Source organism: Daldinia decipiens, assembly GCF_022478715.1.
Source record: "Daldinia decipiens strain CBS 113046 unplaced genomic scaffold F4813scaffold_45, whole genome shotgun sequence".
Lineage (NCBI taxonomy): Eukaryota > Fungi > Ascomycota > Sordariomycetes > Xylariales > Hypoxylaceae > Daldinia > Daldinia decipiens.
In genome coordinates, this window is record NW_026054588.1 from 57,380 (window position 1) to 83,646 (window position 26,267).

Consider the following 26,267-nt stretch of genomic DNA (forward strand, 5'->3'; position numbering starts at 1 on the left):
AACGGTCACTGCCCACTACAGATATAGGTACATACCTGTGGTACAAGACATGTTGACACCTCACGTTTATGTATTTTACGTATCAGGTAAGCAGCGACGTGGACGGAGTCGGCGAATAATTGTCCGCCAAAAAAACGGCATGCCCCGTATTTCCCGGCCAGGTCACCGAGGCCCACCTATATCCGGCCTCACGGTGAACCCGAGTTTCCCTCAGTTCCAGATACGAAACAAATAACAAAATGAGTTCATAATTTTTTACTATTGTCATCTGATAACTCGGAAATGCTAGTTGCATAGGTAGACAGAGTAAAGTATAGAATCTAAGCTATTGTTCCAAATTTCGATTTACACACTTTAACACCGTCCAAACCCATGTATAAACATTTCCGCATCGGTAATACTCGTAAAGTCTGGGATATTACTAATCGCTTCAGAGATTCATAGGTACCTACATATTCTACTTGGTCGTATTTGCGAAGCTTCCCTAATGCAACTTGTAAGTGTACAATTCCGTTCATCCCGGTTTCTGGATCGGCTACCCAGTTACTTTGCCCTAGTACTATTCCAACTTGATGATATGGTCCTATAGATCAAGGGGTAGGTTAACTAGAAAACAGCAGAACTAGAAAACAGCAGAACTAGAAAACAGCAGCATAGGCGCTGTCGAGGGCGCCAACAATACAACAATATAGAACCTGCTATCAGCAACCACCCAGACCAGGTAGGGGTACAAGTTGCTAAACTGTCCTGAGCCCAAGAGTACAAAGGTGCCGGTAGCGACCGGGTCTTACGCCCATGAATAGGAGCGATGTACGCTTATTTAGACAATATATCATGATGTTCTCGTACGTTTCGTGCTGTGAATATGTTAAGACCAAGTCACGCAATATCAGCTCGACCAACTTATCCTCGCCGACTAATAATACAAAACGCCTCGCGTTCTGTAACTAAATATACGATACCAACAGTATCACCAGCCTATCGGCAACATCGTTTAGATTATACGGCAGATAGACAAAAGTGCGCAACGGCAAGTCAGTCGGGGCAACACCCCTTGCTTTATACGGCAGTCAACGATCCACTAAGGACACTTAAACCTGGGTGCTACTTTGACAGAATTTTCGTAATATAGACTACAGGTTACGGTCTTCTGAGACAATTGCAGCTCAAATCCGTGCAAATCAACACGCCTTAAGTAGCCTAACGATAAAACACTAAACACGGTACAGTATCCTTGACCGGGGTTCTCCTCGTCGGTACCGCTAACCGACATACTGCCCTCTTCACGAAGTTAACAGTTAACATTAGTAGCGTCACCCCGCTTGTTCATCCTGGTATACTTTACTTTTAAGCCCCCGGATACTGCGTCAGTGAGAAGAGACGCATCCGTCTACACGAAATGATTTTTACCTCTTTTCTAGGGGTTTCAAGGCCAAACAAATCCACTACGCTCCTGGGAAAGGCCCGATCGAACAAGTCGGTCGATGTATTACAAGTCACCATCCGCTGAGTAGAAAAGTCGTACTGACGCAGCCCTTAATATGGCCTACCTCTTCTAAGGAACTCCCGAGTACTAAAGTTGCTAACAGTTACGAACTCGGCAAAACGGATGTCGATGTTATCATACAGTGCCTTCTTATATGTACCAAAGACATATTTCAAGATTCCTTCTACGTTATCAACATTGTTAAATACACGACCATCATTCTTCTTGCTGACGCGATATGGATATGCCGTATCCGCGTTGAAGAGGCGGGCATTGAATGTGCGCAAATAGTTAGATTCGCCACCTATATAATACGGAACTAGGAACGTTTTGGTAAGCTTAAAGAGTTCAAAAGCACGCTTCATAGTTAAAATATCAAAATACCGCGTAGCACCGGTATCATAGTAGTCGTGGGGCTGTTCGCTGAAGTCATGAGTGTATACATGACAACCAATCTGGGAATCAACTTCCAAGATGCCGTGTGTAGGATTGGGGATCTTTAAGTCATATAAAACCACAGCAATGTATAGTCCTACGGTTTTGTCAAGTTATCAACCACCCAGGGGTAGTTATGAGAGGCGCCAAGTAAATTGGCTTTGGAAGGAACGATTTTTCAACTAGACTAGTAATTCTAACGACCTGATTCTCATGTTTTGAACTTAGTTAACTCTGGATTCTAGATCAACATATAGCAACCGACCCTGCTAAGGCGTCTACAAGGCTCTAAGCTATTCTGGATAATGACTCTAGTATATCTTGAGGTTACTTCACAGCTTGTTCGACGACCAACAAGTCTAAGCAAGGCAAACTAATGGGCGTGGGGAAAATATGCCCATCAGTACTAACTACCCAGTAGTGCATGTATTAGGCATTGATCGGTAGGTTTTACTATTCAACATGAGAAGTATGCTGTCTTACATGGCGAGGGAAAATCGGTATCAACTCTGAGAGCTGTGTAAACAACATACTACAACATTTAGCGTGTCGCTCGATCCTAACTTATCAGACACAGCTGCTAAATATCTTAACCATGACATTAGGTTCAATGAACTTTCATATTTCATAATACGTGCTCTCAAGCGTCAAGAGTTATAGTAGTAGCTTAGGCTAGACCACCCCTCCTCTCCTTTTTTATTGTATGCGCCAGCACGGCAATAATTCTAGAAAATGAGCTTTTTGTTCGTCCCCAGAGACCAGTAAACCACAGGTCTTTAACTGATATCTCACTGTGACTCTCAAGATTGGGGGACTAGATCAGTATCGATGAGAACTTGTAACCTATCCCAATACTTTTTACTTAACAGAGATCATAACACTTCATAGTGGTCTTTATAATAATATGAGCTAAAGTCGTTTGCTTGGTCCGCGATAAGCCTCGCGACATTCACTTTGCTTATAGAACCTGCTGTACACATGCTGATGAAACCTTCAATAAGAAAGTCTTAGATTTCCAAGTTACCCCACTATCTATGCTTCGTGTGCTTTTATTGCCGAGTGAAACCACTCTTTGTTAGGTTGGGCACACATACTTGATTCAAGTTTAAAAACGGTTTAATGATGTTATACACGCTGGTCATCCTAGAACCATGCTACTTATAACTAACACAAAATATACACTGGAGCGTAAGGGACATTGTCCAAGTTCCTAAAAATAGCTGACTAGACGATTGTCATGTCATCACCCGAAGTATAGTGCCGACCATTATATATTATATTGTCCAAAGAGCTTCGCGTGCCCGAGGATCAGAGAAGACGAGTTCACCTTATGGGTATCCGCATTAAAATAGGTTCATGGCGGAAATCTGCATGAAATAGGTAGGTAGGGACACATGACTCATGCGGGTATCATTGTTGACCCTATTATATCTAACGTCCGTCTACAATAGCGGCTGTAGTGGTAAGCTGCGGAACGTTACTATATTACTCCAGTCAAGGGCCGACGTGGATACTTTCCTAGACTACGAAGTACATGTAAACGCTTGTGTATACCTGGATCGCCCTTTGAGATAATAGACACCTAGGGTCCAGACCTAGGTTGGTACTAAGTTAAAATATATAGTATGTTGAGATATATCGTCATGGGCGTATTTTTGATGGCGGGGTTAAATAAATGAGTCTTAGTTATTACTTATAGCGAGTGTTGGGTATCCTCGTTTCTTGGTAGTTGATCTTCAAGTCGAGTTGGATTCAGTCTTTAAGGTAAGGGAGTCGAGAGCATTGAAGTATTTTTAGTATATAGGTAGGTACCTAATACGTGGATGAAGAAGATTCGCTAATCAAAAGCCCCAGATGGCATACCAATGGATTGGCTTATTGGTCCGTCATTCATGAGCATATCTCGATATAACTACACATTGAAACTGTATGGAGAAACCACATGGCAATGCCCACAATAGTAGCCAAGCAGAGCGTTCTCATCGATGGAAGCCCCGAAGGAATAACGAATGACGGGATGAGATTCGGTACTAGTAGGGAATCTTATTGCGTGGAATGAAGATCAGCCATCGTATCGATCTTTGCAAAGGGTCGAATCAAGAAGGGGGGGAATTGTTAGACTACCAGAGAAATTCCAGCCAGTAAGAGAGAAGATGCCCCTGGTCAGCAGTCCCGAAATTGCAGCAATTAAAAGCAAAGGAACAGACACGCAACCTATCCACAAGTGGTATGTGCAAAGGAGATCTGGATCGAACTGTTAGCCCATCTTCTTTCATATTATTTACCCGCAATTGTAGAAGCCATTTTTGTTCTTTTAGTTGCTTTTGTTGAACGTGTTGAATCATCCGTGTAAGCTGTCGTAGCATCTGGGTAAACTGGAGTGATACGTTAAGAGGCATTCTGTTATTATGGGATGCGGTACTTGATGAAAAACAACCAATTGTTAAAAGACGCAAACAAAGTATGATACAAGAGATTATCCATAAGAGAAAACATTATATTAACTTACTATGTAGGTATGCGTAAGCATTAATAGTGAAAAGGAGAGTTAAAACAAGATAATGGAATATGAAAAGGATACGCGGAAACTCAAATGTCTATTTCCTTCATTTTCCCTTCACTAGGGCTGTCGTCATCAAGCTGTCCACTCTTCTGTAACTTGCTAACCTATGAGGCATGATGTTCTCCATTGTGAACGTTCGTATTATTCATTGTTAGCAATGAGAACCTGCATTTTCATATGGGATGATGCCGAGCATAGCCACTCAAGCAGCTTTTAAACTTGGTTTTGTAGATGGTGGAGCGGCTAGGCGGCACGTAGGTACTTTGCTGTTTGTACAATATGTACTGCAAAAACGTGAAAGCAGCCCGGAAAGTCTAATGGTGCGTGGCACATCCGTCGTCAAATTTGCCCTAAATAACCCCTGCACACGTTACTGCACTTGCCATGTAAGTACCAGGCTAAATCATGGTAATTTCAGCAGGAATCGAAATAGTGCGCCGTACCTTGCAGTAGTGGACATGTAAGTGGACATTGTCGGTCAAGTATTGGCTGTTCTCTCATGCTGTTACACTGCCACTTATCTCCTGTTCGGGCTAGTGCCTCGATATCATTGGATGAATCTAGGCCACCCCAGAGGAAGGACCCGCCATGGGACTTTGTGTACCTGTTGTCCCCCTAAACCTCCTATCTCCCTGCAAACAATTAATTTCACCCGTCTCCCTCCATCTCTTGTGAATCTTCATTGTTTCCCTTTCTATCGCGCCGTCTTCCAACTGAGAGTCAATCCACTCTCTACCACATTCCTTTGGGACCGCACATACGCTCGTTACATACACCCGCGATACAAACAAACCAACAATCTAACAATCTAATACTCGACATTCCTTGTCTTTAGCGATTATCTCGATCAGCAACGGATAAAATTTGTACGCAATTTCACCACTTCAATCGGTAAGTGCCAATGCGCAGATATGCATCGTCGCTTCGTCATAGAGTACACAGCTTGAATTACAACCTGCTACCTTTACACAATACCGTTGCACGGAAACTTCCCTTTGATCCCACAAGCGCTCTCCTTCCCCTCCCCTCGGACACAGTATAGGATACGGCTGCTATTCCCTCCACTAGCAGTTACGCTGACAATGATTCTATCTAGAATTGCAATTTCAAGCCACGACTATCAAACTTGATAATACGGATTAAGAAGTATTCACCGGTTTAACTTCAACAAATATGAAGGCTGCTGTTTTGAATCTTGCCGTTGCGGCATCCTTTGCTGCCAGCGCGGCTGCCCAGCCCCACCACCACGGCCACCATCACCACAAGAAGAATGCCGCGGCCGAGAAGCGCGATGTTGAAACTACCTATGTTCCTGCTACCGTCACCCAGTACGTGCTTGACGATAAGGTAGTGAGCGCCGACGAGGCTAAGAATGGGTTGGACAAGGGCCTCTATGTCGTCGTTGGCGAGACTACCCCTACTTTCACCCCCCCTCCCCCGCCTGTTGTTACTAGCAGCTCGTCCTCCAAGAGCGATGCAGTCTTCATCCAGAAGGTTACTTCGAGCCCTTCGTCTTCTGCCGCTCCTACCACAACTTCTTCCGCCCCTGTCGCGACCTCTTCGAGCGCCGATTCCACCGGGTACGCCACTGGTATCGATGCTGACTTCCCCGATGGCAAGATCAAGTGCGACCACTTCCCTGAGGAGTACGGTGCTGTTCCTCTTAACTGGCTTGGCCTTGGTGGCTGGAGTGGTCTTCAATACACACCCAGCTACAAGTTTGGTGACTTCTCCATCAGCTTCATCGAGACTGGTGTGAAGGGAATGGCCAAGAAGGTTGGATTCTACTCCTATGCTTGCCCCGAAGGATATGTCAAGTCTCAATGGCCCAAGGCTCAGGGAAGCACTAAACAATCCGTGGGTGGATTGTACTGCAACAACGATGGCTATCTCGAGCTTAGCCGTCCCGAAGTCAAGACTCTTTGCGAACCAGGGGTCCCGGGTATTACCATCAACAACAAGATGCAGAAGAATGTAGCCATCTGCCGTACCGACTACCCCGGTATCGAGGCTATGGTTATCCCCGTAGACGCACAGCCTGGCGCCGTCCGCCAGCTGGCCAATATTGAATCCACCGACTACTACTACTGGGACAACAAGCCTACTACTCTGCAGTACTACGTCAACCAGCCCGGTGTCTCAGTCGAGGACGGATGTGTTTGGGACTGCGCTGAAGACCACGACGAGTGCGGTAACTGGGCTCCCACCATTCTTGGTGTTGGCAAGTCCAGCGATGGCAACACCTATATTTCTCTATTCCCGAACACGCCTACTAGCAGCGCTAAGCCCAAGATGAACATCAACATTACTGGTGATGTCAGCATTCCTTGCTACTTCCAGGATGGTGAATACGCAATTGGCAGCAGTGGATGCACGGTAAGTAACTCTATCTATATTCTTTTTTGTATACGTTGCTAACTGGTATAGACTACCATCCCTAGCGGTGGCAAGGCCGTTGTTACGTTTACCGATGCCTAAAGGAGTGCGAGTTGGAGGTTGTTTTCTGTCATACTGGTCTAGGTTTTATATTGCTTTCTAATGGATACTTGCTATATTTCGCCCCAGTACGACAGAATATCAGAGGCGCGTTTTGTCATGTGGGCGATGTGACAGATTTAATTTTTATTGTGTATATTTCAGGCTTTGTGGCTAGGTGACGCCGGACATACCTTGATTTGCGTTTTTGATCGCAGATGGATGGGTTGTTGCGTGCGGGAGTTGGAACTAGGAGACGTTTCGCAACATCTCGAGATGGCAGCTTCAGAGTCGATGATTTGATGCGATAGTGGATATGTCCCCTATGTTACTCGCCCGATGTATTCTGTATAGAGCCTCTGACTAGTTTCCCTCACTTAGAGTTTACAAAAAAGGGCACACTTCACAGGCCGTAAGTTATAGTGGATGGGAGTCTCGGAAGACGAGTCGGTGGAGAGGTGGTTAGAGGGATATTGGGAGTATACTCTGTGGGCATGTTAGTAGGACAGGGCTTGGCACGGAGAATGAAAATTTCATAAAACAAGTCAATTCTATTTGTTTAAAACTCGCGGCATCTCTGTAATATCTGAGTACACTAACACTACCTAACATATCTTGTCTTTTCGTTATTTGAGTTTGTATTGTAGAATTATCATATACACATACATACGTATTACCTTCTCGAAAGTGAGATTTAATATGTGCTGTGCTGTTTATGTTTGGTATCTTAATCAAGTAACCTAACTTAGTAATTAAGCAGTCTGCATTTATTATGAGACAATATTTCTGATATGCTCTGGCAATAGAAGCATCACAAGTATTAGTACATGGACGATTCCTTTTCAAGGTAGAAGATCGAATGCAGGATAGATAATTTTATACTACCTATTACCATCAACTAACCTAGGCTCTTTACAGGTAGCTTCCAGATCCACATCTCAGTAGCTTATACCTCATAAGGCTGATTACCTGGGTAGATATGAATTTATAATGTAAGATAATATAGTCTTACATAATGAAACTAATAAAAGGCAACGAGACTGGACTTTTCTACGTAGTCGAAGAAATATTTTATGTCCGATTAATCAATAACTACCTATGTAGGTACATTGTAGGTTACTTTCGGCGGTCAATTTGAGGTGTCAACGGTGTACCTAAGCGAACTTCTCACTTGCATGTCGTAAATGCACCCCTGTAAATATATTGCGTCATAGCAGTGCGTGATTGTAAAAGTTCGATAGCTGTTGTTTATTAGTATTTACATGTTGCCGGATTACTATGTTGCGACATGTCGTCTTGTATGTAGGTTACATGTGTGTAAGTCGGATCAGCGCCGCACCCGACGTCGCTTAAGGTCTGTATAGTGTATACCTGTGTATAGTGTATATAAACTCATCCGACCACGAAATTGCATATTGCGGCTCATGGTCGCTATCATTGGCGGAGGTTGCTCGCTTGTTTCGCTACGGAGGTGTTCCCCGCCGCAGCTTGGCACATAACGTCAACTCTCACTTTTTTTTGCTGCTGCTCCAACGGCTCTGGCGATCGAAAGCTCCGGCATTGGCGAATGACCTTCTGACCCGCCCCACCTGTTTAGACTCGTGCGCTAAGCTCCTAGGTAGCTCTGATAGGCCAAGCTGGGGTTTGGTTCGGCTTGGTTTGGTTCGTTCTGTTCTGTTCTGCGTTTAGCTTTATGCTCCTTTAAGGTTTACTGCTGCTGGATTCGATTCAACGTCGATCGTCATGGGATAAGTATCCTAACTTTTCCTTTCTTCTCGAGTTTTCCTATCTTTTTTTTCTATCCCACAGTTGCACTGGCCAATTTTTATGTTGGTAGGCTGCTATTCATTTTATTTAAAAATTTTTTTTTTTGATAATAATTGAACGCTAGCCATGTCTCTGCAACGTGTTGGATCCCTCGAGACGTTCGTCATTGTTCCTCCCGAGGGGCTCAGGTCGCGGCGGGGTTCGGCGTCGTCTGCTGCTGCTTCGGAGAGGGCGCGCAAACTCACGTTTAACCCGCTGCCTGAGTCGTGGGACCCCGTCTTCGAGGATGAAGATGAGGGCCACCTTCACCTTGGCCAGTCTCGGGGCGCCTTTGAGGTGCCTCGATGGAAACGAATACGTAAGTGGTTCTTCTGGATATTCGTGACGATGGGTGTTTAGTTAGGGAAGCTAATATATGAGCTTGGCGTTTAGTTCAAGTTGTTATTATGGTCGTGTTCTGCCTCTTTGCAGCCGGGGTTGTGTTTGGATACGCCGCTTTGAAACCGGTTTTGAAAGAAGAGGGTGCATATCAAGATATATGCCATGGCGAAGACACATGTGTGGAAATCCATCTGAATCTTATGTTCACCGCAGCGGCCGTCGTCACCAACGTTGCTGCTCTGCCCGTCGGTGCTATTCTGGACCACTATGGTCCTCGAGTCTGTGGTATCTTAGGTGCTCTATTCCTTAGCGTAGGCGCGCTTTTCATGTCCTTTGCGAAAAGCTTGCCTTTCGACGCATTCCGATTCGGCTACGTATTCCTTGCCTTGGGCGGACCGTTTACGTTTATATCTTCCTTCCAATTATCTAACGCTTTCCCTCGACACTCGGGCCTGATCCTTGCACTACTTACAGGGGCGTTCGATGCATCGAGCGCCTTGTTCCTCGTTTACCGTATCATTTATAACAAGACAGAAGGTGCTTTTGGGTATCACCGGCTCTTCCTCGGCTACCTTATAGTGCCGGCAGTGATACTGGTTTTCCAGCTCACATTACTCCCCAAACAGTCGTACAAGACTGTGGGAGAAATGATCGAAGAGATCGAGGCTCCCGCATTTCCCGATCCGACGGACACATTAGACGTTGTGGATGCTGATGATCAAGTAGACGAACAGACTGCGTTCATTCGAGAGGAACAAAGAGAGCACTACGAAAATGTTGTGCATGATATCGAAGAACTATTGGGTTCCAACAAGGTAGACAAGGATAAACAAGCTCGCCGTGAGGAGGAGAAGAACGAGAGGAGTGGTGTATGGGGCGTGATGCATAATTACACGGCGTGGGAGCAGATCTGCTCGCCTTGGTTCGTGTTGATATGCTTGTTCACCGTGGTACAGATGACGCGGATCAACTACTTCGTCGCCACTATTCGGCCGCAGTACGAAGCTATTTTCGGCTCGTCAGAAAAGGCTATCGAGATCAATAACTTCTTCGACTTGGCACTACCGCTGGGCGGCATCATCTCGATTCCCTTCATCGGAATCATCCTGGACCGTACCAGTACCATCGCAGTGCTCACGACACTAGTCACGGTCGCGACGGCGATAGGAATCCTGGGGGTGCTCCCGTACACGTGGGCCGCATACGCCAATATAGTTCTGTTTGTCCTGTACCGGCCGTTCTACTATACGGCCGTCAGCGACTACAGCGCCAAGGTATTTGGCTTCCGCACCTTCGGCACCGTATACGGCACTATGATATGCCTCTCCGGCCTGCTCAACTTCAGCCAGAGCGCCCTAGACTATCTCTTCCACCGCACCTTCCGCGGCGACCCCGCCCCTGTTAACCTGCTGTTGCTCGCGCTCGGCTTGGTCATCGGCGTGTGTCTCGTGGGATTCGTGGGCCTGCAGTCTCGGAGGCTGGGGCAGAAGAGGGAGATAGCCGGGTATGTTAACGGTAGGGGAGAGTACTGAGGTATTTATGATTATTTACGTCTTTGACGAGATTTTGGACGTCTTAAAAGTTGCATGGCGAGGTGGTTTGTTTTGATTTATATATAGGTGTTCCGCATCTGCTTATACATGCCCAGGCTATATATAGTGTGTTTGGCGTTTTTTTATTTGGGCTTATATAGGATAAGTTGTTAAAAATGAAAATATATCCCACGGGCGATTTGTCTTTTTTGATTTATTAAGTGATTTGTGCTTCTAAATCACAGCTTATTTTGCAATCCCTCAGATGCATCGAAGGAATGACCATGCTTTCGAATTTAAATATGAACGCGCCTTAAAATTTACGGAGCCATATTCCAGACTTATGTAAAGTTGTTGGATAATTCTGATTCACAAATCTCCTAGGAATAAAAGTCTCATACATAGCAGACGAAATAATGCATCCACGTAAAAAGTTCATATTCAATAACTACCCGCTATGCATGAAAGCCCAGAATCGCTTGACTGACACATTAGTGTAGCCGGATTTCTTCGCCGCCGAAGGGCAAAAGCTCTGGACCATAGCCCATCACAATGCAGCGCTAGCGTTGGGCATGCTGGATATCCCTCGAGGGTCCATCATGGAGGATGCTTGGGTCTAATACTCTGGGCCGATGGTCCTCGTGATAGTAGCTAGACGTCGTAGCCGTTTAACGCTGTGGCTGGTGATGCTGGTATCCAGACCAATAGACATCGTGCTGAACCAACTGGTCCGTCCTCACTTGGGCGTATATCATGACTTTAATAGCCGATATCATAGTGCCATCATCGCTATCGCCGCGATGTCCAGCGAAGGGTATTTACAGCAACATTCTGCTTAAACCGTCGGATCGAATACTAGTCGTATCATTATTTGTGCGATCAACCCTCCTTTGCTGTCTCTGGTGCCGCATCCGCGTTTGTCTTGGGTTCACCATCGGCATCGAAACCGAGCGCTTCAAGCTCTCTCACAAGCTCATTAATCTTGATGACCTTGGCTATCTGCTCTGGCAGAAGAGACTCGCCGCCTTCCTTCTTGCTCTTCAGGTCCTTCGCTTGCTTCAGCTTCTTCTTTAGATTCCGGGCCTTCTTCTCCCTCTCGGCTTCCGGATCGGCGACTTCCTCGGCCTTGGCGGCGTTCACGTTCGCGTTCGCGTCTGCGGAAGCATTGCTATTGGCCGCTTCCGCTTCGGCGGGATCTTGCGACTGCTTTGCCTTCTTCCTCGCTTCTCGGCGCTTGGCGTTTTTGTTGCTGGCGGCGGACGCAGCGGCTGCTTCCTGCTTTTGCTCTTTTAATCCTTCTGCTCCGATGACGCCGCCTTTGCCCCGGTTGCGGAACGACTCGGCGGTGCGGTTCTTGTAGAGCTCGACGTCCTCTGGTGGCCTGTACCCGGGGCGGATCTTAATCGCTTTCCTCGTGGTGCCGTCCGCGCGCACGGATTCTGGGATGTGGCGCTCGCCGCTGTTCTCGTCTGTGACGATGCCCGCAGTCGACGGTTCGGAAGGCATGGGGGAAGGTATTATTAGGTCGATGTGTACTTGAAATGGGCTTTCTGGGCGGGGGTTGTAAGATGTTGTAAAGTATGAAGCGAAGCAAGCAAGCAAAAAATATAGTAATAGTAATGTGAGCCTATTAGCGGGAGTGAAGCCTGAGGGGCTCAAATGGAAGAACAGCCCACCATATCTCGGAGAAAAAGAGTGGGCCGCCGATTCTCTAAGCTTCAACCAATCAGAAGCAGCCATTTCTAAATCACCAATTCTTTCTTCGGCTGGAACCTGCGAAGTTGGAACTTATCTACATATTTGACCTCACAACGTCTGTCATTCAGCAACACCAACAGCCTCCCTTATTCTGCTCGAAGGTCGCACTCTTATATCCTTGATATATACCTCTTCAGACGGTATTCGCCATGGTATGGTTATCCCTATTCGGTCACTGTCGATGTGCTGTAACTAACTAATCGCGCAATAGGCCGCCGTACGCTCTTTCTACAAGCAAGTCGACCCTACCTATAATCATGAGCTTCGATAAGCTAACCATTCTCCGCGCAGCGCCTTTTTCCGATCTAACTGGCAGATGCTGGGTGTTGTATTTACCTCTGCTTTCGCCTTCGAGATGTATGTGGTCCTCTACGGGAATACGGGAATAGGGCGTGGCTGCTAACGGGATATCAGGTTATATGATACCAGCATGAACAAGGTCTGGGATAAGTTGAACCGAGGGGTATGTGCTGTCTAACGATATTCCGAAGAGAATGCCGCGACTAACAATGCGAAAGCGACAATGGAAGGATATCCGATCCCGATATGTCCAGGATGAATAAGCGACCACCGCCAACTCCTGAGGTTAGAGAACGCTTGAGATGTCGAGATGGGACATGGAAACTTCCGGGGACGATCGAGTGTCTCAAAAACTGTACAGTTGTACCTTATAGACCGGAACAATTCTTTATAGCACAGTTCGCACAAACGCTATATCTCTACCGACCTCTTCCCGCAATCAGCGACTACACGATGCTCGTGTGAATGCTTGCCCAAACGTATATTGGAAAATTCCAATTAAGGCATCCGCGACAAATAGTCAGACTGATTAAACCAATTCGATTTGCTAGGGTGTAAATGTTGGCTAATTTCTTAAACACTGTCCTGCTCGACTATAACCTCTTAACCTAGGTATATGCAATCAATCATTGTAAATAAAGGGAAAGGGCATATATTCCTACACTATTCTGAAATTGTGGAACTTAACATAATCGCATTTGTCATAAGTATGGGCAAACGCAATTTGTTAGATGAGGTGTAACCGTTTCATTTGGTCATGATACTGACGGTGATATGAGTAATATGGCGTATATGTATTTAGGTATCATGCATTAGTAGGTACCTAGCAAACCGTATTACCTAAGAAAGACGCTAAAACTGAACGAGTCACAATAGGTGATGACTTGACGGTAACTGCGGTAGCAATCTTACCACTGATACCGGATTTTAGTCTCAAATAGCTAACCTAGGTACTTACGTAGGAGGGGGAATGGAATTGCGTTTTCTTGTCTGGAGCTTCAATTCTAATCATCAAATCTCGATTTCACCCGTTTCACTTATCCCCCCCGTACTTACCTACCTACCTACCTAGGTACCTTTCTCAATTGTTCATAGTGGGACGCGTGTTTCTTTGTTTGTCCAGGTGGATTATACCTATTTCTACGTTAAGTTATCTAGGTACATTAGTTTAATATATACACCACCTTTACGCCGTCACCTATTAAATACAGCACCCATATTCTCGAAGACATTGACTCTCCACACGTACCGCCACCAACTCATCCACCATCGACCTCGGTTCTACTTGTTCGAAATCTATCTACAAATTCTCCCACCCTGGCTGCCATTCATCTCCTACTTTTCTCCATCCCAGAAATGATAGTTCGCCGAGTCTAGCTATGGACACCGCTATGTCTACCCAAGAGCTCCAGCTCTGTCAACATCTAATAGAGCTACCGCGACGTTATGGCTACCGATACGAGGAAGCCGCCTGTCGAGATCTCTTATACAATCTCTTCTGGTCTATGGCTGGGGGGAGACCCGAAAACCTGCGACTATTTTTCCCCGATGGTAAACTCACACCAAAGAGCACCTTGAAGCTCCGAGAAGCCCAGGGAGCCGTAGAGGGAGCCGAATACACCGAGGCCGCCCGCGGCAAGGCATGTGGACACATATTTCGAGCCGGGGAAGCGTCATATGCTTGCAAGACTTGCAGTACCGACGAGACATGTTGCTTGTGCAGCAAATGTTTCAACGCCACAGATCACACGGGCCATATGGTACGGATATCAATATCGCCAGGGAATAGTGGCTGCTGTGATTGTGGTGATCCCGAAGCTTGGAAAACTCCTATGTTTTGCACAATTCATAGTGAGCGCGAGGAAGACCGGTCGAAAGGGAAGGGCAAAGAGGTTGCTGGATTGCCCGAAGATGTTGCTTCCAATATCCGTATGACAGTTTCCCGAGTCCTTGATTTCATCTGCGATGTCATCTCCTGCGCCCCCGAACAACTTCGACAGCCTAAGACGAGAGAATCCATCGAAAAAGATGAGAAGATGTCCCGCCTAGCTTCGACTTACTGTGGCGGGGATGTCGAATCGCCTGGGGAGTATGCACTACTACTTTGGAATGACGAGAAACATACTGTAAATGAAGTTCAAGACCAAGTCGCGCGGGCGTGTAGTACGACTTTTAAAGAAGGATATAACAGAGCACTAGAGACTGACTCGATCGGCCGGAGTATTCTGAAATACGATACGAGCATAGAGAGGTTACTTAAGTGCGCCACCATTCTTGAACATATCAAGATAACTGTCACTATTCGGTCATCTCGTGATACGTTCCGAGAGCAGATGTGTGGAACTATGATTGACTGGTTAAACGATATATCAGGGTGCGTAGTGGGAAACGACCAGAATATCCTCCGAATGGTTGTCTGTGAAGAGCTCCTGAAGCCCTGGCGGAAAGGGAGCCCTGGCACGCATGCGATGCCTGGTAAAGATGGCCTCGAGGACGAGGAGAAGCTTGAATATGACCCGCTCGAGGCCCATACAGCTACAATTTTTATACAACGAGCAAGATTCTTGACTGAGCAGGGTAACACGGCTACTCTAGCAGAATTTCTTGATTCTGACGATGATGATGACGATGATGACGATGAAGATATGGACGGCGGTAATCGGACCCCCTCCAGTGGAGAGGAAGACAACGACGAAGAAGAAGAAGAGGATGAGGATGAGGATGTGATGATGGTGGATACGCGACCGGACGCTGGCGGCGCCGACGTAAATGTACCCGACTGGATCGGTCCAAGCGTGGCGTCTCTCGAAGAGGAAGAAGCAACGATGGCAGGTTATCCACCCCCTCCGCCGCCACCTCCTGTTCCGAGACGCGCGACCCGGGACCGGGACCTTACACCATCGGACTCGGATACCGCTGAGCCGTTGATAGCCCCGACCGTATATGCAAAGGCCAATCTTGAGATTCCCAAAACCCCCGGTCTTTCTAAGGCCGGCAAAGCAGGACCTCCAAAGCCTGGGAGGTACTGGGTCGAGACACCGGCAGCTTATATGGAACGTGATAGTGTCCATCCATTTGAAGATGTCTTCAAGCGAGTCCGTCTGGATTGGCTAATTCTCTTTGACCTAAGAATGTGGAAGAAAGTCCGGAACGACTTACGTTCGTTATATATCTCTACGGTTGTCACTATCCCCGAGTTCAAGAGAGTATTAGGCCTTCGATTCGCTGCGTTATATACAACATTGGCGCAATTGTATCTTATAGGAGACCGCGAACCTGACCACTCGATCATCAACATATCGTTACAGATGCTAACGACGCCTTCTATTACCGCTGAAGTAGTCGAAAGAGGCAACTTTTTGACCACCCTCATGGCTATTCTATACACGTTCTTGACTACTAGACAAGTCGGTCATCCCTGGGAGGTTTCGTCGAGTGCTGTCCTTGGGTTCGACACTGGTTCTGTGACAAACAGGCGGATGTATCACTTCTACGTCGATCTTAAATTCCTCCTCGGCTCGGCCCATGTCCAGGAGCGCATGAGGACCGAAGAAAGATACCTAATGCAATTTCTCGACCTAGTGAAGCTTCACCAGGGTATTTGCCCGAACATTCGAGCCGTTGGCGAGCATGTGGAGTACGAAACTGATAGTTGGATTGGCGCCTCGTTGATGACGCGAGAGATCAACAGGCTTTGCAGGCTTCTATCAGGTTCTTTCCGGAGCCTCCCCGAACAAGATCTCCCATATCTCGAGAAGGCCATACGAACAACAGCTAAGAGCGTCATCATCAACTCGGTTGGAGCGGAGCGTGCTAGATTTACCCAGGCTGAGATTAAAGAGGAAGTGCGATTCAAGACGTTGTGCGACTTCGAATTCGCCGGCGAGGCAGCCAAGTTCGAAGTGGTCAGGTTCATCGTCGGAGAGCAATCAATTAGCTTCCACCACGCGTTACATTACACTCTATCATGGTTGATCGAGTGTGGGAAGCACATGTCTCAGCAGGAACTAAAGTCAATTTTGAACTTCACCTCGCAAGAGCTCAAGATGAAGCCTCGCTCAATGGGCCGAAAAACTATGCCCAGGCGAGATTATACCCCCGAGGACTATCTCATGGCCGCATTTGATTATCCTCTACGTGTTTGTACTTGGCTTGCCCAGATTAAGGCTGGAATGTGGGTGCGCAATGGCATTAGTTTGAGGCATCAAGCTGGGACGTATAAAAATATTCTACACAGGGATGTCACGCATGCGCGAGATATCTTCCTGCTCCAGACCGCAATGGTGGTATGTAACCCGAGCCGGGTTCTCGCCTCGATTGTTGATCGTTTTGGTATGGAAAACTGGATCAAAGGGTTATTCGAACAGACTTCAAGCGCTCAGGACGAGACTCAACATCTTGATGTTGTCGAAGATATGATTCACTTTTTAATCGTATTGCTAAGCGACCGAACCTCGCTCATCCCGGTTAAAGATGAGCAGCAGACGCATCTAATGGCGATGCGCAGGGATATCACGCATGTTCTATGCTTCCGGCCTTTATCCTTCAATGAGATATCAAGTAAACTACCCGAGAAGTTCCACGAGCAAGAAGACTTCCAGCGCGTATTAGATGAGGTGGCTACCTTTAAGTCCCCCGAAGGCGTATCTGACGTGGGAACTTTTGAACTCAAGCCTCATTTCATCGAGGATATTGACCCATACATTGCCCACTACAATAAGAATCAGCGGGAGGAATCAGAGGCCGCCTACCGCAAGTGGATCTCTAAAAAGACTGGGAAGCCCGCCGAAGAAATTGTCTACGAGCCAAAGCTACGCCCGATCGAATCTGGTGCTTTCGTGAAGTTGGCTGAATTTACCAGCACCGGGATGTTCGCACAGATCATCTACTACTGCTTGTTATATCCTCTGGTCGCCGCTAAATTAACGCCCAAGGTTCCGTTTACTAGAGTAGAGACATTCTTGCAGGTTGTGCTACATTTGATTCTCATTGCTATTGCTGAGGATAAAGCAAACGAAACTGATTCCGCGGTTGGCACTGACTCCTTCGTCTATATCGCCCTGACGACGTCTGCCCGCAGTAACTTCATGCAGGATGCTCCAGCTGCAAAGACTATCGTGTCCCTTCTAGACATGATGTCGACTAAGGAGGAATTCAAAGCTTGCCATGCCAAGGTCGCGCTGATCCTAAGGAGAATGAAGCAGAAATACCCGCGCCACTTTGATACGGCCTACTCGCGACTAGGTATACCTGCGGATCGGATCGATACGGCGTCGCCGGCAAATGCCCACAGTGCCGAAGAGGAGCGCGAACGAAAGAAGAAGGCAGCACTTGACCGCCAAGCCAAAGTTATGGCGCAATTCCAACAACAGCAAAAGAACTTCCTGGAGAAACAGGGAGATATTGACTGGGGTGAAGATGAATGGGATGATATGGATGAATCTAAACCTATGGAAGAGCAGAAGAACTTCTGGAAATATCCAAGAGGTACCTGCATATTATGCCAAGAAGATACCGACGACGGACGCCTATACGGGACTTTCGCGCTCTTTACCAAGAGCAAAATCCTTCGACAAACTGACCTTCAAGACCCAGACTTCGTTAGAGAAGCCGCAAATACACCAGTCAACCTTGATCGCTCAGCCGAGGCAATCCGTCCGTTTGGCCTTGCCCATGAAAATAGGCAGATGGTAGAAAAGGTCAATAAAGAGGGAGGGGTATTCCACAACGAAAGGCAAGGCCTTGGCAAAGGTTTCCCAGCCAAGCTCTGTCGGTCAGGGCCAGTCTCTGTCGGATGTGGTCACATAATGCATTTCAGCTGCTTCGATATGTATATGGAAGCGACCGTCCGTCGACACGGGCATCAGATAGCACGTCACCACCCCGAATCCCTAGAGCGTCTAGAATTTGTGTGTCCTCTCTGCAAAGCCCTTGGGAATGCCTTCTTGCCTATCACCTGGGATGGAAAAGAAGAGTCTTACCCCGGGATATTGCAACCCAATACAGACCTCTCTTCCTTCATATCTACATTCATGACAGGGCGTCATTACTCTGCGGTAGTAACACGAGATCAGAGTCAAGCTGCCTTCATCAACTACTTGCGTACAAGATTGCCAGAGGGTCTGTTCGAGAAGTCTAGTGCCAACCAATCGCCTTTCTGGGATCCTAGTAACTTTAGGACCGTACCGTCAGTAGCTTCTAGTGACACGTTCTCCCTCGCGCCTACGCCCGGGTCAAGTGTACGGTCACATTCGCCGCCAGAATCACAACACGGCGACAAGGAGCTGATGCTGATATATCGACGACTACGCGATACGCTTCGTAAGAACAAACTTGTGCCCGCGACCTTCGTACACGAGGGTAGAGAGGAAGAGTTATATGCCAGCGACGTATTGGCCCAGTCTGTGGGTTACTCGATTTCTGCGGCAGAGATACAACAACGAGGCGTCGAAGCCCAGTATGGAATGACCTTGATTGAAAGGATGCCGGAGCAGCTTCTAGTTCAACTTCGAATTCTGTGTGAGACGGTGTCGTCATATATAGCAATTGGTGGCTTTAGACTTGGGGGAGCCAACGACATTGAGCGAGAATTTTGCAAGGCCAGCGAGCGCCAATTTTTCCAACTCTTCATATCAGCCTACTTTAACACGGACGCAAAGGATACCTTACCACCGTGCGATGAGCACCCACCGCTTCTAGGTCAAGATGTATTCGTCTTCTTGTGCGAGACTATGTTTGGCGTCTCTGTCGCACAGAACATGGACCCCATGCATTTAGTCCGGCTTTGCTATCTTGCTGAGATAGTCAAGGTTGTCCATAACGTATCCCAGAATCTCACACTTTCCAGGTGGCTTGAATATATGAACCACCGGAATAAAGAAGATCCCGCCATGAACAACTTCGCTAGTTTCTTTCACTATATCACGATGGCTGGCATGAACGTCAGCCACGAAATCCTGGTCGGGGACGAGTTCCTGGTACCGTCTGAGGATCTACCCAATCTCGGGTTCGATCAGCCAGGTTTTGATAGCCTAGAAAGCCTCCATTCTTTTGTTAAGAAATACGCCCTAGTGTTCTTGAGAAAAGTAGCAGTTCTCCTCCATGTTCACCTTGGGGTTGACTTCAATAGCCACATATCTCTAGCTCCAGAAGCGGACGAGCTTTCACGTTTGACAGCCGCGCTGCGATTGCCGTCCTTTGATGAAATGTGTTCGTCTTTGACACCCTTAGGTAGTCAGTTTGGTTGGCCCCCGCGCACACAAGCCATGGTCGACGGTTGGCTTCGCCACCAAATACGCGGACGCGTCAGAGCCACGCACTTTGCTATCGAACAGGGGGTCGAAGAAACTCTATCCAGATCCGCCCAGCTAAGCCATCCTGGCATCTTCGAACTCGTCGGCTTACCCAAGAATTTCGATACTCTTATCGAGGAGTCGGCTAAGAGAAGATGCCCTAAGACTGGTAAAGATTTGACCGATCCTATGGTTTGTCTGATGTGCGGTGATATCTTCTGCGGACAGACCGTGTGTTGTACCACGGAATACTCAGAGCCAGGGCCGGACAAGCCTGTGATGAGGATTGGGGGTGCACAGCAACATATGCTGTTCAAGTAAGTCACTTTTCACTGTTTGGCATGATATACCACGTGTACTAATATTATCCATCAGGTGCCAGGGCAATATTGGGCTGTTCATCAACATTCGCAAGTGCGCCATCTTCTACCTGCATCGTACGTCAGGGAGTTTCAGCAGTGCGCCGTACATCGACAAGTACGGCGAGGTGGATATCGGGTTACGCCACGGGCGTCAGCTCTTCCTCAATCAGAAGCGTTACGATTCGATGCTGCGCAACATGTGGCTTAGCCACGGCATCCCCAGCTTCATCAGCAGGAAGCTCGAGGCGGACATTAATAGTGGCGGGTGGGAGACTATATAAGCGCGAGGTCAAGGGAAATCCCCCGCGCAAATCACGTTTGTAAGGAATGTCAGCAGAAGTGAGGATACCCGCCGGCGTTGCGGCCAACCCTTAGCATTTCTTCTGCGAGGCGCGAAGACGGACGTCATAGGTTGTAGGTATACTATAGGAAGAAGGGAGTATACGGCAATCGATGGATCCATCATGATGTAATACCAAGTTTTATGCTACGAACGCGATCGCTACGAGTATATTGCATGGCTTCACTGTCTACCGTCTCGGAAAGTATGGATAGATGAGAGGACGCATTTATATAGATAGTTTGTTTAAGTCGACTTGACCTACCTAATACTTTAAGAGGGTCGTTTCGTGATGATGTGTGTCCCGAATAGCCTTAGGTACTTTTCCGATGAAAAATAAATCGAGGTTTTAGTATTTGTGTATTTGTGTATGTGTATTTGAATTATGGGATGAGTATGCTGCGCCGTCTAAGTTATTCGATACGATTACCCTGCGGCTGTCGCCTGGTACCTAGTCCTAATTATACCTGCCTACGTATCTACCACGAAAACCAAGTTCGTATGCCTGCCTGCCTACCTATCTTCTTTCGCCTAACCTAGCTGGTTTTACTCTTCCTTCTTGACATCTTCGTCCTTTAGAGGGGATTCGCTTCCTCCAACACCGTCTTTCTCAGCACCCATATCCACGTCTACATCCGCATCCGCATCCGCATTCGTATCCTTCGTCTCGGGGGATATGCTATTGGCTTTTTTCGCACCCGCGTCTCCTGCTTGCTGGTGTCTGTATACCTTGATCTTGCCGTCCTGGCCCGCGCTAACCATGGTGTCGCCGTGGACGTCGACCCAGAAGCACACGCCGTCGTGGGCGCGCCGGATGCGCTGCACTATCTCCTTGGTGCGGACGTCCCAGAGCACGATATCGCCGTCTTCGCTGGGGGCTGCTACAAATGCCGTTGCGGTCCTCTCACTTTCCTCTCCGTCGTCGATATCTTTGGTGGTGGTGGGGACGGTACCGAAGCACCCGCCGATGCTGAACTTGGAGTTCTCGTGGCCTTGGTATGTCTTCTTCACGGTGCCGGAGACGTAGTCCCATAGTCGTAGGCACGAGTCCATGCTGAAGGCTAGTACGTACCGCCCGTTGGGCGCGAAGCATACTGATGTTATGGGAGGGTTGTCCTCGTGCACGAGGGTTCGGAGGCATTGGCCTGTGGATGTGTCCCATATTCGGCTGTATCGTAGCAAAACAATAGTTAGCTGCTTATACAGCCCTGAAGAGTATTTAAAAGGAGGCAAGGGTAGGATTTGAAGATAAAAAAAAATAAAAAAAACTCACGTCAACCCATCCGTACTACAACTAACCACCAGCGTCCCATCCCTACAAAAGTCAATCCCACTCACAGGATCGCTATGGGCCGGCAGACTCCTCATCAACCGACCAGCACGCACATCCCAGAGGAAAACCGCCTCGTCGTAGCTCCCGCTCGCCAGGATATTCCCCTTGGGCGAGAACGCCAAGCTATACACGTAGCTATGATGGCCCAGCAACGGCTTCCCGGCGCGGGCCGGGCGCCCCGTGACGCGGTCCCACAGGCGGATAGCCTTGTCGTCGGACCCCGAGGCCAGGGTCTTACTGTCGGGGGCCCAGGCGACGGCCGACACGCCGGCCATGTGGCCGACCAGGGTCTCGGCGTGCTGGCCCGTGGCCACGGACCAGATGCGCACGGTGCCGTCGGCGGACGACGAGGCGATCCATTGCCCGTCGGGCGAGATGCGGACTTGCGATATCGCGCGCGCGTGCCCGGCTAGGACGAGCCGCGGGGTGTAGTGCGGTTTAGCGAGCTGGCGGGAGGGCGGTGTGGGAGAGGGAGGGTTGTGGGTGGTGCGGAGGGGGGAGCGAGAGTCTGAGGGAGTGCGGGTGCGGGAGCGGGAGCGCGATCTTGGGGTTCGGGAGCGCGAGCGGGAGCGGGAGTGGCTTGATGATCGACTGCCGGAACTCGAGTGTCGCGAGCGTATGCGGGAGCGAGAGCTGGAGAGGGATCTGCTGCGGCGCGGCGAACGTTCGTCGGAGGAGTAATCTGTTTCGCGGCGACGTTCGTGACTCCGACTTCGACTTCGACTGGGGCTTTGGCTCTGGGAGCGGCTGTCTACGGTTTTTTCCCTGATGGAAACGCTGAGAGTGCGCTTGCCGTCTTTCTCTTCTGGGGTGTCGTAATGTGGGATGGGGGTCGAATCGATACTATCGTCATCGTGGACTTTGCGACGCTTAGTCGGTGGCTCGGGGGCGGTGGCAGTGGGATCAACAACGCCAGACATGATGATGATGTCTTCGCTGTAGAAGAGCCTCGTAGCTACTACCGGGGGGTCATTGGCCGGGATTATAATATCAATCGAGAAGCGAGATTTTAATGGAGGGGCAATGCCAGCAGATCAGATAGGAGATAGGTACCTAAGGTATTATGTACAGCCTCGCGCAGGTGAAAGCGATACATACATGTGATGTGACGGCGACGCGACATGACAAGGCTGATTGGAATTATTATTTTTTGGCGGGTCTTCTTATCACATTAGTTTTTAATTGGACTATATTGCCCTATCACAGTCCCACTTTATAAAACCGCTAATCTTTATCGCGTCCAGCACGCGTCTCACTTACATCAATAGGGAACACAGTGTAGTACAGTGCAGGTGGCAACTACATATGTACATAGTATAAGAGACAATTTGTACCAACCGTTCTCGGCAAGTCCTACCCTTTAGGAGAAATAACCCGGCATGGATTGCCGATCTGGATGGAGTTTAATGCAGGGGGACTGCAACTCTAAAGTATACATATTTCTACACTATGCAGCCAGGCAGCATGGAGCTTTAATGAGGAAGTAACGAACTGCTCTGCTGCTATTGTTGGGATCCCTGCAGGAAGGCACCATGGTATCCCCAGTATGTATCCCCAGTAAGTACCCCCCTAGTACCTACACTAAGTAGGTAGGTACCTATCCTAACCTAGTATCGCTGTTAGGTATGTCCGAGTAACACGGGAGTAACATGCGGTTTTTGTAGCTTGTGTCTAATTTCAAATGATTTGAGTCGTATCGCAACATAATCCTTCTCTCTATTGTTCATTGTCTCGACCTAGCTCTGCAGAGCGAACAACTTATTACTCCTCCATAGCCTAAGGTGCATCTCGCTTCAAAGGCAATTACTACATGCATATATATTCATGTAGTAAACATCTTTAGGATGATAGCCTTGACCCAAAGGATCATTTAATCCTAGTCCAAGCACGCTGCAGCTCCTACATAACTCATAACTGCACGACGGGGGCAAAAAACGTGGCAGTTATAACGCCGCAAAGAGGAAGAGAAAAGAAGAAGAAAATCCCGAGCAGCTAGCTATTCATATAGACAGAACTACCCACCCTCCGTTTTCTTTCCCCATGGTGGTCTGAACACCAAGTATCCATCCGGGCGGAAACAACCAGATACTATTGCATAGGGGAGAGAAACCAAACCGCCGAGTTTCAACATGGAGGACCTCCCTACCGAGCTCAATGTCATCACCCTCAACTGCTGGGGCCTCTTACACCTGAGTAAGCACCGCGCCGAGCGTCTAACCGCCATCGGCCGCGAGCTCGCCTCCGCGGATCCTCCGCCTCACATCGTCGCTTTGCAAGAATGCTGGACCCAAGAAGACTACCGCAACATCCGGCGTGAGACACGCTTCGTTCTGCCCTTCGGCAAGTTCTACTACAGCGGTGTTTTTGGTGGTGGTCTGGCTATCCTGTCGAGATGGCCTATCGAAGAGAGTACTATGTTTCGGTATCCGCTGAACGGCCGGCCTACGGCCTTCTTCCGCGGTGACTGGTTTGTTGGTAAGGGGGTCGCGTGCGCTCGTATCCGGTACGGCCCTAGCGATCGCGATGTCGTCGAGGTTTTCAATACGCATACTCATGCTATATACGAGCACCCGCCTGATAAGACGGACAGCTATCTAGTCCATCGACTAGCCCAGTCCTGGGAGATGGCCAAGCTTGTCCGTGGCGCCGCCGAGCGCGGACACTTGGCCCTTGCATTAGGCGATTTCAATGATGTCCCGCTGTCCTTATCGTACCGCATGCTAACGGCGCATGCTCCCATTAAAGACGCCTGGCGGGTGCTGAACCCAAACTCGTCTCTTGGCTCGGCTGTTCACGAGCTGGAACGCGCGCGTCGGAGACCGATACCTTCTGCTCAGTATAACATCGTCGAGAACGGTGTTACGAGTAACAGCGCTTATAACACGTGGAGGTGGACCAAGTCCGAACAACGTGCCCTGCACTCAGGGAAACGGCCGATAATCATTCCGCCGGATACACCTGATCCGCGCGGCAAGCGTATTGTATGTAATGTTTAGTCTCATCTCCCATTAAATTTATCTCATAAAACAGGAGCTCTCTTAACAGAGCCTGTAAAGGAGTTGTTTCTATCTTAAATCCCATTTTTAGATATCCAAGAACGTCAATTCTTAACTCTCCTATAGGACTATATTTTCTTCTCTCCACAAGTCTCGGTAACCCCTGGCTCCACCCCCGGGGCGGCGGCGGCAGCGCGAACAAGCCACGACACAAGCGAAGGCAGCCGTACTAAAGGTTGGGTTGTCAAAGACGTCCGCGTCGGCATGCTAGCGCGCCACCCCGATCTAGGGTGCTCTCTTAGCGACCACTTCTCCGTCGAAGCCACTCTCCTCCTCCACACATCCTCCTCTCCCAACCTCATCCCCCCTCACTCCGCTTCTCGCCCTCCCTCTCCCAAGAAATCACCTCAGCAAACACAACTCCTCCGTCCATCCTCATCGTCCTCCGATCGACCCAACAGCCACGACCACGCCGCATCCCTTCTCGCCCTCGAACACGGCACTTATCTCCAATCCCCCACCGGCTCCGAGTACCGCGTCGGCTCCCGCCTCGACCTCCGCGCCTCCTTCGACGACCAACTCCGCGCTTCCCCCGCCTCCCCATCCTCCGCCGCTCGCCGCGGCGATGGCCTCCCATGTACCACGTACGACGAAGTCCTCGCTCTTATCCGGACATACTCCTCCCGCGAGCGCGCCCAGCGCCGCTGGCGCATGGTCCACTTCTCCATCTGGACGTTCATCGTAATAGCCTGCTACGTCGCCGTATGGTTCGTCGGGAACATCCACCCCGGCATAGCCTTTGCCTTCCTAATCCTAAGCAGCGTCGGGTTCCTAGCCGGTGCCGTCGACGGACTTATGGCATTGCTGTTCTTCGGCGCCGAGATACGCTCGCTTGCCGAGTTCGAGTGGGAGATTATGAATGCTAAGGCTACGGCTAGCGGCGCCCATGGGCTCGCGCAGCAGCAGCTTGATGATGAGGATGATAATAGAGGTACGAGTGCGGGGACTGGTGGGAATGAGAAGGGTTGGTGAGTTAGGGAAGGGGGGGAGGGTAGGGGGTTGGTTTATTAACTGATTGGTTATTTTACGACTTCACCTTGGAAATTAAAAAAGTATGAGCTTGGATTAGATGGGATGCCTTATATACCTTATACCTTGTACCTTATGTTGATCGGAAGATGAGGAAAAAGATGAAGATGAATGAACAATACATAATTAATTTTAATTTGTATATAAATACCTATATC

General features: G+C 48.6%; 7 protein-coding genes across 7 annotated transcripts; 4 read left to right on the forward strand and 3 right to left on the reverse strand.

Moving 5' to 3' along the window:
* Positions 1-264: 264 nt before the first annotated feature.
* F4813DRAFT_383133 (uncharacterized protein) lies at positions 265-4,320 on the reverse strand (the record flags this gene model as incomplete). The annotated part of the gene is made up of 13 exons (XM_049245906.1): positions 265-285; positions 453-559; positions 632-638; positions 683-786; positions 827-947; positions 990-1,057; positions 1,090-1,281; positions 1,318-1,390; positions 1,450-1,535; positions 1,575-2,018; positions 2,183-2,214; positions 3,615-3,655; positions 4,207-4,320. The coding sequence occupies 13 exons, from the start codon at positions 4,318-4,320 to the stop codon at positions 265-267; spliced, it is 1,410 nt and encodes a 469-aa protein (XP_049095563.1).
* A 1,259-nt stretch (positions 4,321-5,579) lies between these two features.
* On the forward strand, positions 5,580-7,651 carry F4813DRAFT_373861 (SUN-domain-containing protein). The gene is made up of 2 exons (XM_049244863.1): positions 5,580-6,860; positions 6,912-7,651. Exons 1-2 carry the CDS (start codon positions 5,658-5,660, stop codon positions 6,960-6,962), a joined length of 1,254 nt encoding a protein of 417 aa, XP_049095564.1. The 5' UTR covers positions 5,580-5,657; the 3' UTR covers positions 6,963-7,651.
* Positions 7,652-8,852: 1,201 nt separating this feature from the next.
* Positions 8,853-10,639, forward strand: F4813DRAFT_393497 (MFS general substrate transporter; the record flags this gene model as incomplete). The annotated part of the gene is made up of 2 exons (XM_049247434.1): positions 8,853-9,084; positions 9,159-10,639. The coding sequence occupies 2 exons, from the start codon at positions 8,853-8,855 to the stop codon at positions 10,637-10,639; spliced, it is 1,713 nt and encodes a 570-aa protein (XP_049095565.1).
* A 344-nt stretch (positions 10,640-10,983) lies between these two features.
* F4813DRAFT_373865 (uncharacterized protein) lies at positions 10,984-12,274 on the reverse strand. The gene has a single exon (XM_049244864.1). The coding sequence runs from the start codon at positions 12,143-12,145 to the stop codon at positions 11,519-11,521; it is 627 nt and encodes a 208-aa protein (XP_049095566.1). The 5' UTR covers positions 12,146-12,274; the 3' UTR covers positions 10,984-11,518.
* A 1,345-nt stretch (positions 12,275-13,619) lies between these two features.
* On the forward strand, positions 13,620-21,052 carry F4813DRAFT_249275 (uncharacterized protein). Its single transcript, XM_049240127.1, has 2 exons — positions 13,620-20,306; positions 20,365-21,052. Exons 1-2 carry the CDS (start codon positions 14,077-14,079, stop codon positions 20,630-20,632), a joined length of 6,498 nt encoding a protein of 2,165 aa, XP_049095567.1. The 5' UTR covers positions 13,620-14,076; the 3' UTR covers positions 20,633-21,052.
* Positions 21,040-23,187, reverse strand: F4813DRAFT_373872 (WD40 repeat-like protein). Its single transcript, XM_049244865.1, has 2 exons — positions 21,965-23,187; positions 21,040-21,859 (listed from the first exon to the last, which is right to left on the reverse strand). Exons 1-2 carry the CDS (start codon positions 22,942-22,944, stop codon positions 21,238-21,240), a joined length of 1,602 nt encoding a protein of 533 aa, XP_049095568.1. The 5' UTR covers positions 22,945-23,187; the 3' UTR covers positions 21,040-21,237.
* Positions 23,188-23,687: 500 nt separating this feature from the next.
* F4813DRAFT_373874 (DNase I-like protein) lies at positions 23,688-26,075 on the forward strand. Its single transcript, XM_049244866.1, has 2 exons — positions 23,688-25,005; positions 25,147-26,075. Exons 1-2 carry the CDS (start codon positions 24,154-24,156, stop codon positions 26,050-26,052), a joined length of 1,758 nt encoding a protein of 585 aa, XP_049095569.1. The 5' UTR covers positions 23,688-24,153; the 3' UTR covers positions 26,053-26,075.
* The last annotated feature ends 192 nt before the right edge of the window (positions 26,076-26,267 follow it).